The 17,075-nt window shown below is 44.6% G+C and overlaps 1 protein-coding gene across 8 annotated transcripts in view; it reads right to left on the bottom strand.

Annotated features, from left to right (window-relative positions):
* LOC119974827 (regulator of G-protein signaling 7) overlaps positions 1-17,075 on the bottom strand; it is a 585,527-nt gene that overhangs the window by 42,704 nt on the left and 525,748 nt on the right. For all 8 annotated transcript variants that reach the window (XM_038814129.1, XM_038814137.1, XM_038814144.1 and 5 more), the window contains 2 exons: positions 12,230-12,340; positions 2,610-2,735 (listed from right to left, as the gene is read on the bottom strand). In XM_038814129.1, coding sequence (XP_038670057.1) covers positions 2,610-2,735; positions 12,230-12,340 — 237 coding nt within the window. The remainder of the gene's footprint in view (positions 1-2,609; positions 2,736-12,229; positions 12,341-17,075) is intronic.

The following is a 17,075-nucleotide window of genomic DNA, read 5'->3' as shown; positions in this document are numbered from 1 at the left end:
TCTTTTCATGTACTTAATGATCTGTTGAGATGCTCGCAGAAAAATACTTTTCATTCTACCTCGGTACACGTGACAATAAACAAAATCCAATCCTCTCCATTTTTGTGTGATCCAATTTTCTAGTATTAATCCCACAGAAAAGATAGGATGAACTCAAGGGGTTAATTTATTTGCACACACTCAAAATGCGATAGGAAATTTGCCTCGTCGCCTCTTCACTTGGACAGTAAAGAGACGGATAGAGAAAAGTAGGATTTAGAGTACAGAACCCACTGAGAAAATAAATATTGGTTTATGTGGATTCCAGAGTCCAGAATCAAAGTTGCTGATGCACATCAGAGGAGCCCCCAGACGACGCCCACCAGGGGCATCGAAGGCCACGCGACGAGGTAAGTATCTGGCTGCCACCAACTCTGATGTGCATCCTGGGAACACACTTAGACGTAGCGGTAGAGCAATAAAGCAAAGCACGTCAAGGATGACTGAGAGGGCAGGGGGTAGGGGGTAGGTAAGGGTTGAGGGAGGGTGAGGGGGTGCTGGGGAGAGTGGAGCGGCACAATCGGGAGTATGCGGCATTGTTGGACACTTGTGAAACATTAAAAACCCTTCACCACAACCAGTATGATGCCTCTGTCACTTTCCTCCAAAGCCTTGGCCCATCTCTCCGGGCATGCGCCATGCCCCCGCCCCCTTCCTGGGCACACCAAGTGCCGGCGATGGGTGTGGGCAAGCACTCAGCAGACAAGGAGGTGTCAGACTATGGCATAAATTGAGGAGCACCAGCGCTCAGCTCTCTGCGGGTTATCATCACTCCCCCGGCCTTGACAGTGACCCACTGACAGTGCCGACACAGTCCCAGCACACTGGACCGATGTAACACAGACCCTGGGTTGTGAAATGGGGGCGGGAGGGGCCGGACCCTCGCTGCTGCCACCTGTCCTGCAGCCTCTGGGTGGTCCTCCGGTTCCTCCCCAGGATCGTCCTCCAGCCCCTGCTGGTATGGTGCCTCCTCATCACCCTCAACCTCATCCTCCTCCTCAGAGTTGGCTACATGATCCTCATCCCCTACCTCCAGAATGTTGCTCCACTAATGTGCCAGGTTGTTGAGTACACAGCAGACCACAAAGTGGCGACACTCTGGGGGGTGTACTGCAGGGCACGACCAGAGCAGTCAAGTCATCAAAGCCACATTTTGAGCAGTCCGATGCACCACTCAATGACAGCACGAGTGGCCACATGGGCCGCGTTATATCTGGCCTCCGCATCGTGCTCCAGCCTCCGTACTGGTGTCATTAGCCAGGTCCTTGGCGGGTACCCCTTCTCCCCCAGGAGCCAACCAGCCATTCTAGCCGGGTTGTCTTCAAAGTGGCCCGGATGTCTGAGTGCCCCCCCCTCCCCCCAGAAGACCATCCCATCTCCTACCATGGCTGCCTACCCCTGCCACGGGTTCACCCTCCTCCGAGGGCTGAGGCAGCAAGCCCAGTGCCCTTGGGCTCTTTACCTGTGAGCGAAGATGGCTACTCACCTCCTCGGTTCCCTACTGAAGCCCTTTCGACAGGTTCAGGTTTTTAAAAAAGTATACTAATCACCACCAGCATGACCACTTGCTGGGGAGGCCGCTGGATCACGGGAGACCATTGGATGTGGGGTGGCGACCGTTAATTGTATGGAAATAGGGCTAGAGTGGTGATTATTGGCTTCTTGCCACGCTACATCGGTATCCTGATTTTGCCAATGGGAGTGGGCCAGGTGAATCGCAACAGTTTGGCACCTGGCCTGGTTCTCGTTTTTGGCCTCTCCCGCTATTCACCAGCCTCATCACGCTCTCGAAACGAGGCCAGAGAATTGCACCCTCAATCAACTGATCTGTAATTAAAAGGGGTGCTGACTCTGCAACCACCCTTTAGAGCCTCCAGCTCACATCCACACTCTTAATAAAACGCTGAAATATAATTCTACAGATCAGTTACTTTTCTTAATTTCCCTCAGAATCCTTGGATATACATTGTCAGGTTTCAGCACTGTTTTTTTTTTAAGCTTCTTTAACTTCACTAATATTTCCTTTTATTTGTTATGAATCCCAACATGTTCTCAGCCAATTATGAATTCACCTTATTCCCAATCCCTTCGCAGTCAATTTTAATTTATCCACTACTAACTCATTATTCTATTTTCTCAGGAATTCCACCTCACATTTAACATCTGTGTTTTTACTGTGTGCACACTTGGTCAGCAAGACACCCCAGTGGGACTATCAAATCAGGAGATTACCCCTTTGAAAATACCAGAATTATTGATGCCGCTCGATAGCAAGAAGGCTCTCAATGAGGCTCTTGATAACCCACCTCCACCATTTAAGTCACGTAAAAGGTCAGTGATACAAGAACAATTGTTCAGCATTCACGCTAAAAACAATCCAGCTCAGGTAAATTTTGACTTGCACTTTCAGAAAATGTGCATGTTTTACGACCGATATTTCAATATATACTCGGCCAATTGTCAACGTGGCGACCTGAGTGTGCAGTCGAAACTTTAGCAGCGGTTTTAATGTCTGTTTGCTAACCTGTGCATGGGAAGAATTCTGCCACTTGGAAATTTCCTATACGTACCGTAGGTTTTCAGAGCTGAATTCAGACTCCACAAACTTAAGAAACTGTTCCCTCCCTACAGGATCTTTCAAAACTTCATCGATGCAAAAGCCCCATCGCTTTACTCTCTGTGCATATGGTTCTTTACTGAAAACACAAAGGATGAAACATTTTATGAGCCAGTAACAGTAACAACAGGTTCCACTGGTGTATACAGACCATACTAACATAATATGTATCACACTGTAGCATCTCAGTGAAATTCAGTCAATAAATTCCTTTGGAATAAGACTTGTTACGTTGTCAAATGCTATAACCGTTCTGCAGCAGAAATGCCCCACAGATAGCAAAGAATGATCAAGTCCTGACTTATTTCTTACAGTGGTAATCAATACTAGATGACCAAACATACTGTGACTTGCTATTTTGATCTAATGGATAAAAGTTTACCACAAGTAAAACTCTGGCCAGAATTCTCCGGCCGTTACGATTCGCTTTTCCCGCCAGCAGCACGCCTATTCCCCGTGGGTTTCCCAGCGCCGTGGGGCGGCTTCAATGGGAAATCCATTTGACAAGTGGCGGGAGTGTAGAATCCCGCCGTCGAGAAACACTCGACTGGGGGATAGGAGAATCCAGCCCTCTATGTAATTACATATAGAGTGACACCATTTTGTATTCCTTTCAGTGATATGATTAGTCAATCCACTTCCTGTGAATGGAAGAGAAAGAAGATTAACAAGTTAACAATCATAAAATCACAGAATTTTATAGCATAGAAGGAGGCCATTTTCAGAAAGAGCTACCCAGTTGGACTCATTCCTCTTGCCTTTCCCCAAATCTATCTAAATATTTATTTTTCAAATATTTATTTATTTCTCTGTTATGGATTCAGTTTCCTTGCTTCCGCTAGGGCATGTTTAACAGCTCTATGTAGCAAGAGTTACCCTAAATAATTTTTCTTTTTGTTTGGTGATGATCTTCAATAAATGTCGTCTCCACATCATGACTACCATCGACACCGCAAACTGCCGGCTCAAAGTGGAGAGGATCTCCCGGAAGATCGTGCATATAGACACTGACATTAAGTTCTGACTTTGTCGATATAAATGTTTCTGGAACATACCTCTTCATTCACCTGAGGAAGGAGCAGTGCTCCGAAAGCTCGTGTTTGAAACAAACCTGTTGGACTTTAACCTGGTGTCGTAAAACTTCTTACTGTGCTCACCCCAGTCCAACACCGGCATCTCCACATCATGGTGTTAAAGAAAGAGACCCAAAAGCTTACCAGCCTGGGACACGACACGAACATATGGGTGTGATTGGTTGGCCCCCCGAGAACATTACTCACGCTTATCTTCCACCCCCGGAAAAAAAAAACACTCATCCTGGCCTTAGTCACATGAGCCCTGTGCACCACCTTAAGCTGGATCGGGCTGAGCCGTGCACAGGAGGACATGGAGTTTACCCTGTAAAGGCCTCACTCCACACGTCCTTATCCACAATCGGTCTCAATCCCTCTTCCCACTTTGCCCTCACCTTATCCACCGACTCCACTGATAAAATCTGCCCATAAATGCCTGAAATACTCTCCCCACTGGACCCTGATGATTGAATGCTCACCAGCAGGGAGTATAATGGTGTGAGAGGAAAAAATGGATAGGCCTGATGCACAAAATTGTGAGTCTGAAGGTACCAGAACCGGTTTGTCCCAGAGAGTCAAAATTTTACTGACAGTTCCTCCACACAAGTAAACTGTCCTTCCATGAACAAGTCCTCCAATCTCTCAAGGCCCTTCCCTCCCACAACCTAAATGTCGAGTCTAAACTCAATGGCGCAAATAGGAAATAGCAATTACATAGATCTAAGCCTAGAGCAGCACGGCGGTGCAGTGGGTTAGCACTGCTGCCTCACAGCGTTGAGGCCCCAGGTTCAATCCCGGCTCTGGGTCACTGTCCGTGTGGAGTTTGCACATTCTCCCTGTGTTTACGTGGGTTTCGCCCCACAACCCAAAAGATGTGCAGGGTAGGTGGACTGGCCACGCTAAATTGCCCCTTAATTGGAAAAAATGAATTGGGTACTCTAAATTTATATATAAAAATAAATAAATAAAATACTGCCTAAATTGCTTCCATATCCGAAGGGCAGACATCACCACTGGGTTGGACGAATTACTCACAGTGAAAACAGCAACAGGGCCATAACCAATGCACCTAAGCTGGAACCCTACACAAACTTTCCTCCATCTGTATCCAATATAGAGCTTGGATCACTGAGCCATCCCAACACCTTCTCAATATTCCCGTACCAGCCTCCCCGGACAGGTGCCGGAATGTGGCGACTAGGGGCTTTTCACAGTAACTTCATTGAAGCCTACTCGTGACAATAAGCGATTTTCATTTCATTTCATTTAATTCATTCATATTGGCCACCCATTAGTAGAAAAGCAAATTGGGCAACGCTGGACCCACATGATGGCCTATCCCTCTGAAGAACTACTCTATGTATCCTTGGGGTCTTACCTGCCCATAAAAAGGAGGCAACAAACTTTATTACCCCTAATAAAAAAAGGATTTAGGGAGAAAAGTAGTGAAACACTGAAAATGAAATAAAAAACTAGGGAGGATATTCGTTTTAGTAGCCTGGACCATGCCCTCCAAGGACAGGGGAAGGTTCTCCCACTTTTTCAAATCAGACTTAACCTTGCCCACCAGACTAGTGTCATTCAGCTTATGGAGCAGGGTCCAATCATGGGCCCCCAGATGCCCAAATAATGAAAGCTAGATCTGACAAGCTAAAAAGATAGCACCCCCAGATTGGCACCCCTCCCGGAGAGTTAACTGCAAAGTATTTGCTTTTTTCCAGATTCAGCTTATACCCTGAGAAGGAGCCAAAGCTCGTCAGTAGCTTCATTATTTCATCCGTAGTGGAGACTGAATCCGTAACATAACATCCACATATAAAGGCACCCTATTGTCCCTCTGCCCTCCCTTCTTTTTCCCCTCCACTTTCCAGAGGATCTCAGCTCAATAGCCAAAGGTTCAAACACTAGGGCAAACAGGAGCGGAGGCAATGGTTACCCATGCCTACTACCTCTATTCAATAAAAAGTGTCCCGAGCTCAAGGTATTATTACCACACTTGCCATGGGGCGCCTTATACAATAACCGGACCTAAGAAATTAACCTTTGCCCCAGACCGAACCTCCCCAGAATCTCAATAAGATACCACCATATCCACCCCACAAATGCCTGCTCGGCAACTGTAGATACGATCACCTCTGGCTCAGGCGTGGAAGAGAGGGAAAGAACCACATTCAGCAGCCTACCTGTATTGGCCGACAACTGCCGACACCTACCAAAGCTGGTCTGGTCTTCCTCAATCACCTCCTGAAGGCAGGGTTCCAATCGTAAAGCCAACAGAACCTTAGCAAGCGATTTGACGTCAGCATTCAATAATGATATGGGCCGATACTACCCACATACTGTGGGCTCCTTATCCTCCTTTAATATAAGAAAAATAGAGGCCTGCAAAAGTGTGACGGGAAGAGACCTCCGGGACAAGGAGCCATTAAACATGTCCACCGTCAATGGAATCAGTTGGTCCGCAAACTTCTTATAAAACTCATTGGGAAACTCATCAAGGCCAGTAGCTTTGCTGGTTTGCATCAATTAAATACCATTGAGTATCTTATCTGCGCTTAACGGAGCCTCCAACTCCTTCTGCCTCTATCAACCACTGGAAAGGACAATCCGTCCAAGAACCTCAACCTGTCCGAACTCTCCTCCAGGGGCTCTGACCTGTAAAGATTTTTATGGAATTTCACATTGACCAGATAAGACCAAACTGCCGCTCGAATCCCCAACCTGTATGATCTCCCAGGAAGCCATCTGCTGCCTCAGCTGGCGGGTCAAAATATAACTGTCCCTCCCCCCCATACTCGTAAAACAACCCTCTTGAGCGCCGCAGCTGACTCACCGCCTTGTCCGTGGACAGCAGCTCAAACTGCATCTGCAGCTGCTTCCTGCTTGTCAGCAGCTCCTGGTGCTCCACCTCAAGAATAGCATCCACCAGCCTCTGCCGCTCCGTCCTAACTGCCCTATCCTTCTGTGCTTTGTAGGAGATTATTTCCCCTCTGATAACCACTTTGAGGGCTTCCCGCAATGTGGAGGGCGAGACAGATTCATTTTTATTGAACCTAATGTATTCTTCAATGGCGATAACAATGCGTCCACAAAATTCCTTATTCGCTCGCAGAGAAGCATCCAACCTCCATGGTGGGCGTTAATCAGGACCCGATTCCAGAATCAAGTCCACAAAGTGCGGAGCATGGTCGGAGATTACTATGGCCAAAAACTCTGCCTTCCTCACCCCAGGGAGAAGAAACCTGAATGATAACTGCTCGTGATGGTTCATTCCTTTCAATGGGGCTCCTGTTTGAGTGTCCGATGGGCCCTATCTAGCTCCGGAAGGGTCGCAAGTCTACCACCCCCCATCATCTTCCCAAACATCTGCAAGAAGTACACAGTCGGATTCAAGCCCTCCAACCCCTCGGGCAGCCCCATGACTCTTGAGGTTCTGCCTCCCCGAACGATTCTTGCGACCATTGACTTTACCACTCAACCTCTTGGTCTCATCAGCTACCATGGCCATCTCAACATGCCTCAACTGAGCCTTCTCCCTCCAACACCTCGCCATGTTCCTTCACCGTCTCAGCAGTCTTCTCCAAACTCGACCGGACGGGCCCAGGGCCTCCCCGACTTTCGAAGGCTCTCATACATCGCCTTCCACTGTTTTTAAAATTGCTCGTCAAATTCCTTCGACAGCACACCGGCAAGCATATCGTCGTTACTGCGGCGGCCATTGTTGCAGAAGCAGCCTCTGCCATTTTCTCCACAGAGGAGCTACACAGAGCCTCAGAGGCCATTGAAGAATTACCACATGCAGGTTTCTTACCACCCTTTTTCGGCATTTCTGTGATGAAGGTATATTGTATCTCCAAATTGGTTAATTTTGCATTGGTAATCCGCCCCAAAAAACGGGCAAAAGGTGCTTCAAAACAAGTGTCCTGGCCGGAGCTACCTTGTGTGCGACTTCCTCTCACATGTCGCCACTGGAAGGACCCACCCCCCTGTAGTTATAGCTTCTCATGCTGGGCACTTTGGCATCATGAGAGGCAGAGGGTCACTTCCACGAGGCCAGAGAACCTGTGTGGTTTAATGTGACCGAATTCCAGAATACTGGGAGGTAAGAGGTCTGAGGTTTGATAAAGGGACCAAAGCAACCTAGTTCCAACTCGTAGTGCACACTGGAAAACATACAAATTTTAAACAAATGACTTGGCCCAATGACGGACGCTGTCAATATTTTAATGCCATAAATATTATCCCTCAAACACCTTTATAATTTCCTCAGCAAGAGAAATATAACTTATTCATAAAATTGTGTGTGTGTGCATTTGAACAATCAACAATCTTGCACTTTCTACATGACTGTCAATAACTACTGAACAAACTCACGGTACTGGCGAAGCATATTGTCCCATTTAACATCTGCTTCTTGCTACCATGCATTTCAATGGCTTTGAATAGATTTGAAGCTTTAAAAATAATTTTGGTTTTAGGTATGGTTTGAGCAAGTACAAAATCAGTTGTGATTAAGGATTGATTGGGGACACATTAATAATTTAGTATTTGAATCTTCAGTTGAAGACCCAGCAACATTGCACAAGGCATAGACTCCAAGGGAACAGATTAGGGATAGATAGAATTATAGAGGCAAACATTCATCTTCTCCGAGATGATACAAGATCTCTTGTATTAAATGGGTTTTCAGCAAGAGGCCTCGCTAGTCTGATATTTCCTCATTGTAAACTGAGGTTATACGGTCGATTGGCATATAGCCCACAGATTTCTTATCTGCCTATTAGTGTAACTATGCAACTGCATTATTGCTGCAATTAGAAATTCTCTCTTATCTCACAATCTATTTGAAATTAAAGCAGGAGAGGTAAATAATCGGTATATTGGAATCGGAATATCTGAATTTATCTGAACACACATTCCAACCAGACACTCAATGAGACAATTGTGGATCTCAAGGAGACTTTGGAGTCTTCTCCACAAGATCAAACATTTCTCCATTCCACGGCAGCACAAAATGTTTTGTTCGTTTTCTTCCCAACATTACAATTTGGGGAAACTAAAGAATCCCTGATACATTTTTGATCCTATTCCATTACTCTGTAAAACATGCATTTCATAGAATTCAATTTCTCAGCTGTATATTAAAGGCTAAAAAGCACGTTATTTGTTTTGAAGTTGTAAGATTATTACGTCTCATGCAAAATAGAATTTTCAAGAAGACCGTGGTTTGAAATATTGCACACAAAATAATTAACTCAATACTCTGCAATAACAAAGCTTTGATTTGTTTCATACATTTTACACTAAATTGTTCAAGATGAATTGACAATTTGAGACCTGTGAACTCGCATATGCATCCACCATTTTGTTTGATCTAATCGCACGTATTAGCTGCATAGGTCCTGTGTAGCACTCTGTAGAAAGGCATTTAAGCAGCACTGGAAATGGAGGTCAGTTTCTATCTGTGGTGATTCACTGTTTGTCCTTTATTCACACATTTAAGGAGGTGGACACAGTGCAATTTAGGATTATGCAGGCAGAGAGGGAATGGATGGCCACCAGGAAGTCTAGGGGGACCAGGCAGGTAGTGCAAAAGTCCTCTGAGTCTATTTAGCTGATGAACCGGTTTTTGTTTTTAGATGCTGGTGAGGGAGATGGTTCTTCCAGAGGTGTGGAGCAGGAGCCAGGTTCAGGGCACCATGGCTGGATCAGGTGCATGGGCGGGAAGGAAGAAGAGTGGCAGAGAAATAGTGGTAGTGGATCCGACAGGTGTTTCTGTGGCTGTGGACATGACTCCAGATGGTATGTTGCCTCCCTGGTGTCAGGGTCAAGGATGTCACAGAGTGGCTGCACAACATTCTTAACTCAAGGTGAACAACTCAAGGTCATGGCTCACATTGGTACCATTGACATCGGTAGAAAGGAGAATGAGGTCCTGAAAGAAGATTTCTGGGAGCTAGGCAAGACATTAAAAAGGAAGCCCTCAGAGGTAGCAATCTGTGTGTGCCATGTGCTAGTAAGCATAGAAATTGGTGGCTGGAGAGATGGTGCAAGAGGGAAGGCTTCAGATTCCTGTAGTGCTAAGACCAGTTCTGGGGAAATGGGTCCTGTAATAAACGGGATGGTTTGCACTTTAATAGGGTGGGGACCAATAACCTTGTTGGGAGGTTTACTAGTGCTGCTGGGCAGGATTGAAACTAATTGGCAGGGTGGTGGGATATTGAGGGTAGACTCAGATGGGCATTATCAGAAATTAAATGTGTAATCTCCAGCGCGGGACCTACAGGTTGGGAATGCTGGTCTTCCCCGTGCTCCTTGCGGAGTACGAGCTCCCCCGCTAGGTGTGGGCTATCTCAATTACTCAGTGTATATAAGGACGGTCAGTAAGGCACTGACCAAGCAGGAATCCAGAAGGAGTCCACCAGGGAGTGCAATTAAAACATTTGTAAATAAAACTTTGTTCTTATTTTACCCGGTGTAGGCTGCCCATGTCCTTAATAAACTGGTGATGAGGCGTAAACTAGTTGAGCCACGTCCCCAATCTGGACCCAGGTTTGGATTTCTTTGATTTTCCATGCCTCTGTTTGGATGGTAAGATGCATTTGACACTGGTTTTGAAGACTGGAACCAATATACTGGACAAGTGCGTTATTTCTTCACGGAGAACAAGTACCAGGCTGTCATACTGTTGATGGCCTGTAGACTGCATACGTTCAGAATGATCCAGGGTCTCACGTACCCGGCGATGCCAGATACGCAAACATTCGACCAACTCGTGACACTTGTGGGGCAGCACTTTCTCCCGACCTTGTCTATAATCGTTCAAAGATATCAATTTAATGTGGTGGAGAGGTCCACCGGTGAGTCTGTCATCGGGTTTGTGTCGGCTACAGAAAACAGCTGAGTTTTGTGAGTATGGAACTGTTTTTGGCCAATATGCTCCTCAGTTGCTGGGTCTGCAGAATCAATAATATGGAAACTCAGACAAAGATTTTGGGTGAAGTCTTCCTAACCTTTTAACAGGTGCTGCAGATATTCGTGTCCCAAGAAAGCGCAGAATACAGTGTTCAAGAGATACAGGGGATAGAGGTGAACATTTTGGGGCATCACCCTCCACGTGGTATCCCTGTGGCCTGACTGGATACTGTTGCGACTCTGGCCTCCGGGTGAAGAGCTGGTCGCCGAGACGTGCAACATCTCCTGACTTGAATGAAGGCGATTCCGGCCCGGGGCGATGTGTGGTCGGCAGTCTAGGTGTACCCGCCACCCGTAGGAGGGCCATTGCTCCAGTCGCTTCGGTTGAGGTAGGCGTCAACCCCGGGGTTGGGGCCTTGCATTGCAATGACCCAGAAAGGACTGAGGATGAGGCTGTGATGCAGCTGAACGGTTTGGCAGCGCCCCGTGTGGCCCCAATTCATGGTCCGATACAAGTGAATGGTCATATGCTTCAAATGGAGCTAGATACAGCTCTAGCTTGTTTGGCCGTGATTGGCTACAGCAGCTGCAGTTGAATTGACAGCATATCCTCCAAGTGGAGGTTTGTGAGCAAATTCACGGAGGTTTTCCAGCCTGGTTCGTGTACCATAAGAGGGGCCGTGGCTAAAATCCAGGTGGACCCGGAAGCCCAGGCCTGATATTTACGTGCCTGCCGGGTTGCCTTCTCTACAGTAGAGAAGGTTCAGGCTCAACTTCGGCCATTTTGCAGCCTGTGCGCTTCGCTGATTTGCCAACGCTGGTGGTCCATAAGACATAGGAGCAGAATTAGGTGATTCAGCCCATCGGGTCTGCTCCACCATTCAGTCACAGCTGATATGTTTCTTATCCCCATTCTCCTGTCTTCTCCCCATTACTGCTGATCCCCCTATTAATCAAGTGCATCATCTGCACACCATAGTTCAATGATAGAGGAAGGTATGACCTTGGATCTGGCCTGCTGGTGGCAGAGGTTGAACAGATTCCCATTTGTTCAGTAGTTACCCTCCACTCCAGCGGGGAGCTTGCTGAGGGTGAGATGGAACATTGCAGCAAGAAAGATCGAGAAGAGCGTCGCTGCAGCGACACTGCCCATGATTCTAATTTATTTATTTATATCAGATATCCTGCCATAGAAACTGAAGAGAGTATTTACCCACTTTCTCCGCTGGCAGATGTAAGGAACCATAGCTGAATCTCCCCGCTCACCCACAGTCTGATCCAGTTTGACAGACTGGGTGTAGTACAGACAAGTTAACTTACTGCACCAATGAAGAATGCATAGAGGAAAAGTGTGAAGTTGGATCAAATGTGTACCAGCACAGCCATCTAAAAGTTTGTTCAAAGTTTAATGGAAAAGTGAAGGTATGCAATTATACATAATATACAACGTCAAAATATGCTGCTACTTTAACTGCTGACATTGTTCAAGAATAGATATGAGAATTTCTGCATTATAAACTGTGGAAATTAGTGAATGTGTCAAAAAATGTCCAAGTAGAAAAAGAAAAATACTTTAAAGACTGACCTTGCTTCGAGCTCCCAGAAGGAAATATCATCTGACATCCATGGGTTTGAGGGTTCAGGAGTTATAAGGAATGGGTCAAATTCCATATACTGTTCTGAGTACCCTATCAGACTAAAGACAAAATAGACAGTTTGTGAGACAAAAACATGCTCCAGATGTGATTTAACACCAAGGGCTATATTTTCGTTATGAGGGGCCAATTAGCTCTACTTTATGACAAATAAAAAATTCAAATCAAGATGGAGGCTGTATATATTTTTGCTTCTGGGGTTTGTGACATCTGAACATGGTAGCCTGAACAAAGAGCATTCTTAATCAGGAGGCACTTGCAGCAGTAAGCACCAAAATTACCACTCTTCACTTGTGAATGGTGAATATTTCATCCATCCAGCTCTGAACTGTGCAGAAATTTGAAAAAAGAAGGAAGTCAGAACATCTGCTTCCTAAGCTGGGGCATTAAGGTCACAATTGTCAGTATTATGGAATATATGCTTTTTTATTTGACATGGGATGGATGGCATTTATCTCACGCCTTGTACATTTTCAGAATGGCCGAAAAGACTGCACAGCCAATGAAGTTCTCTGAAATGCAATTAGTGTTGTAGTGCAGCCAAGTACACCAGCTGATCTATACTCAGCAAAGTCTCACATGGGCCGAATGACCATGCTTTAGGAAACACCAAGTCCTTGTGGATTGAGGGAGGCGGTGGCGTAGTGGTATTGTCACTGCACTAGTAAACCAGAAACCCAGGGTACTGCTCAAGGGACCTGGGTCCAAATCCCACCACTGCAGATGGTGAAATTTGAATTCTGGAATTAAAAGTCTAATGATGCCCACAAAACTGGTGCCGATTGTTGTAAAAAAAACCATATTGTTCACTAATGTCGTTTGGGGGAAGAAAATCTGCCATCCTTCCATAGTCTGGCCTACATGTGACTCCAGACCCACAGCAATATGGTTGACTCTTAACTACACCCTCAAGGGCAATAAATGCTGATCCAGCCAGCAATGCCTATGCCCAGTGATTAAAATGTTTTAAAAAAAGAAACAATTTTTGGTGCAGAATATTAGGTCGCACACTTGCAGACCTTCCTTGCTCTTCTTCAAATAAAGATGTGATAATTTACATCCACTGAATTTAATGTCTCATCCAAAAAAGAGCACCCTTCGACTGTGCAGCACTACCCCAGTACTGTACCTCAATGTCAATCTAAATGATATGTTCAAGTCCAGGACTGGGACTCGAATCCCAGAGGAATGATTCACAATTAAGGGTGCTACTGATACTAATGTGAAGTGTCATATAAGAGTTCCTTTAAGAAATGGGTGTTTAAGAAATGAAATGAAAATCGCTTATTGTCACGAGTAGGCTTCAATTAAGTTACTGTGAAAAGCCTCTAGTCGCCACATTCCGGCGCCTGTCCGGGGAGGCTGGTACGGGAATCGAACCGTGCTGCTGGCCTGCTTGGTCTGCTTTATAAGCCAGCGATTTAGCCTTGTGAGCTAAACCAGCCCCTAAATGCACCTTTAAGAAATTGGTGTTTATCAGTGATGTCAGAGAGTGGGTGGAGTTGGGCTGTCTGTCAGCTTTTTACTTTCATTTTAGGCTGTTTGCTGCAGAGTGTGTTTTAGTTTCGTTTTCAGAGCTGGATAACTGCAGTCACGGCTATAAGTCTATGAGTCTCTCTCTCTGGAATGTAAAAACTGCAAATCGATCCTTTGGTGATTTAAAACTATTAACTGCTCTCAGTAGTGACTTTAACCTGATGTGCTTCTGTTAAGTCTTATGGATGTTAAAAGTACAGCTTAAGGGTTGCTTAGTGTTGTATTCTTTGGGGGTTGCATTTGAATTAATGGTTGCGAAGATGTTCACGTGTATGTTTTAAAAAGGTTAACTTGAGTTTATAGAATAAACATTGTTTTGCTTTAAAAAATACTTTTTCATTTCTGCTGTACCACCCTGTAGAGTGGGCTGTGTGCTCCCCGTACCACAATCTATTAAAATTTGTGGTTCAGGTGAACCTCATGATACACTTTGGGGTTCTCTAAATTCTGGCCTATAATAAATTGGGGGATCGAGGGGGATAAAAGTCTATCAATTGGATTGGCTTCGTGAAGTTAAAGATAGTGAGGGGTGAGCATATTGTGGTTGCTTTTCAGGTGTGGTATTCTAGTTTCAGTAGGGAGTGTGTTGTGGACAATGGCTCTTTCAGAGGCTCAGAAGTTTTTGGGGGTGGAGACGGTCATACACAGTACCTTACGGACAGAGACTAAAAACAGACTGTTTGATTTGGAAAAAACATTGCAGTTAACATTACCTGACAAAATGCGAAAGGGTTATAGCGGTGGCAAAGCATTTAAAGTTGCCTGAGATACAGTCTGACTCATTGAAAATGGCAAAAATTCAGTTACAAATTAAACAAATGGAACATGAGAAAGAATTAAAGCAGCTTGAATACGAAAAAGAGGAGAAAGAAAGAGAGAGAGTGGAAAAGGAAAGAGAAAGAGATAGAGAGGACAAAGAAAAGGAGAGAGAAGAAAGGTGAAAAGAAAGAATAACCCTCGCAGAACAAAAAGAAAGAGAAAGGGAGATACAGATCAGGAAAAAAGATAAAGAGAGAGAGTTTGAACTTCAGAAAATGTCCATGAAACATGACAGTCAGTTAAAATTGACAGACGTAAAGGGAAACGTACAGTTGGATGACAGTGATGAGAATAGTGAGAAAGAGCGTCAAAGTCGAAGGCTTGGTGGGATCTATTTAAATATGTCCAAGCATTGCCAAGGTTTGATGAGAAGGAGGTTTAAGCCTTTTTCATTTCATTTGAGAAGGTATTAGCTTCATAAAATGGCCACAGGACATGTGGGTATTACTGATTCAAACAAAGCTGATAGGTAGGGCTAGTGAAGTGTTTGCATCACTACCGGAGGAGGTATCCGGGACGTATGAGGAGGTGTAAAAATCCATCTTAGGTGCATATGAACTAGTGCCTGAAGCCTGCAGACAAAGGTTTAGAAATTTAAGGAAAGAATTTTGTCAAACATACATGGAGTTTGTAAGGCTCAAACAGAGTAATGTTGATAGGTGGATAAGGGCTTTGAAAATAGACTAAACGTATGAAGCTCTCAGAGAAATTATACTTTTGGAGGAGTTAAAAAATTCAATTCCTGATGTAATGAGAACTCATGTGGAAGAACAGAAGGTTAAAACTGTGAGGTTAGCAGCAGAAATGGCAGATGATTATGAATTAGTTCATAAATCAAAGCTTGGTGTCTGACATCAGTTTCAGCCTGTGAGGGATAGAAACTGGGGACATGAGAAATACTCAAGTGATAAAGGTAAAGGTGATCTGATGGGAGATAATAAGGAGAGTGTACCTCAGACTAAAAAGGAAATCCAGGACAGTGGAAAAGAAATGAAAAATTTCAAATGTTTTCACTGTAATAAACTAGGCCATGTAAAGTCACAATGTTGGTGGTTGAAGAAAAGCACTGGGAAGGCTGTAAAACAGGATAAGACAGTGGGATTTGTTAAAGTGGTAAAGGAAAGCCCAAGTGAAGTGAAGGAGGTGCAAACGATTGTATAGCCTAATCAAGAGGTGATTGATAAGAAGGTGCCAGATCTCTTTAAAGAATTTACTTGTGTGGCTAAAGTTTACTCATGTGCATCAGGAGGAGCAGGTAAAGAAGTCACAATTTTAAGAAATACGGGAGCTAGTCAATCTTTAATGGTAAGAGATGAGAAGTTATGTAGTTTGGGAAGAATGTTGCCAGAAAAGGTGGTAATATGTGGAATTCAGGGTGAGAAGAGTAATGTTCCATTATATAAGGTAAGGTTGGAAAGTTCAGTGAAGAGTGGTGAAGTGGTAGGAGGAGTAATAGAGAAACTATCTTGTCCAGGAATACAGTTTATCTTGGGTAATTATATAGCCGGATCGCGGGTGGAAGTGATGCCTACTGTGGTTGCTAAGCCAGTGAAAAATCAGACAACTGAAGTGTTGAAGGACGAATATCCTGGGATTTTTCCGGATTGTGTGGTAACAAGGTCGCAATGTCACAGGTTAAGACAAGAGGAGGAATCAAAGAGTGAAGGTAAAGTTGAAGTGCAATTATCAGAAACGATTTTTGATCAGATGGTTGAAAACGAACAAGAACAGGTGGAGGATGAGGCGGATATTTTCAGTTCAGAAAAATTACCGGAGTTACAACAGAAAGATATAGAAATAAACCGGATGTATCAGAAAGCATACACAGAAGAGGAATCTGCGTGTATACCAGAGTGTTATTACCATAAAAGTGATGACTTGATAAGAAAATGGAGACCTTTACATATGCAGGTGGATGAAAAGTGGGCAGAAATTCATCAAGTAATATTGCCGGTAGGGTACAGAAAGGAGGTGTTGCGAGTTGCACATGAGGTACCAGTGGCAGGTCATTTGGGAATAAGGAAAACTCAAGCTAAAATCCAAAAACATTTTTATTGGCCTGGACTACATGAAGATGCACTTAAATTTTGTCAATCGTGTCACACATGTCAAGTGATAGGGAAACCTCAGGCAGTGATAAAACCAGTGCCCTTAATACCCATTCCAACATTTGAGGAACCTTTTACAAGGGTCCTAATTGATTGCGTAGGACCGCTTCCTAAAACAAAAAGTGGGAATTATAATGGATGTGTCTACTAGGTTTCCAGAGGCCATTCCAGTACATATTATTACAGCTAAAAAGATTGTGGAGGAGTTATTTAAATTCTTTACGAGATATGGACTACCCACAGAAATACAATCGGATCAAGGATCAAATTTTACCTCCAGGTTATTAAAAGAAGTTATAGATAGCTTAGGAAT

The sequence above is a fragment of the Scyliorhinus canicula genome, chromosome 1 (assembly GCF_902713615.1).
Source record: "Scyliorhinus canicula chromosome 1, sScyCan1.1, whole genome shotgun sequence".
Lineage (NCBI taxonomy): Eukaryota > Metazoa > Chordata > Chondrichthyes > Carcharhiniformes > Scyliorhinidae > Scyliorhinus > Scyliorhinus canicula.
This window is presented reverse-complemented; position numbering and strand designations above follow the sequence as displayed.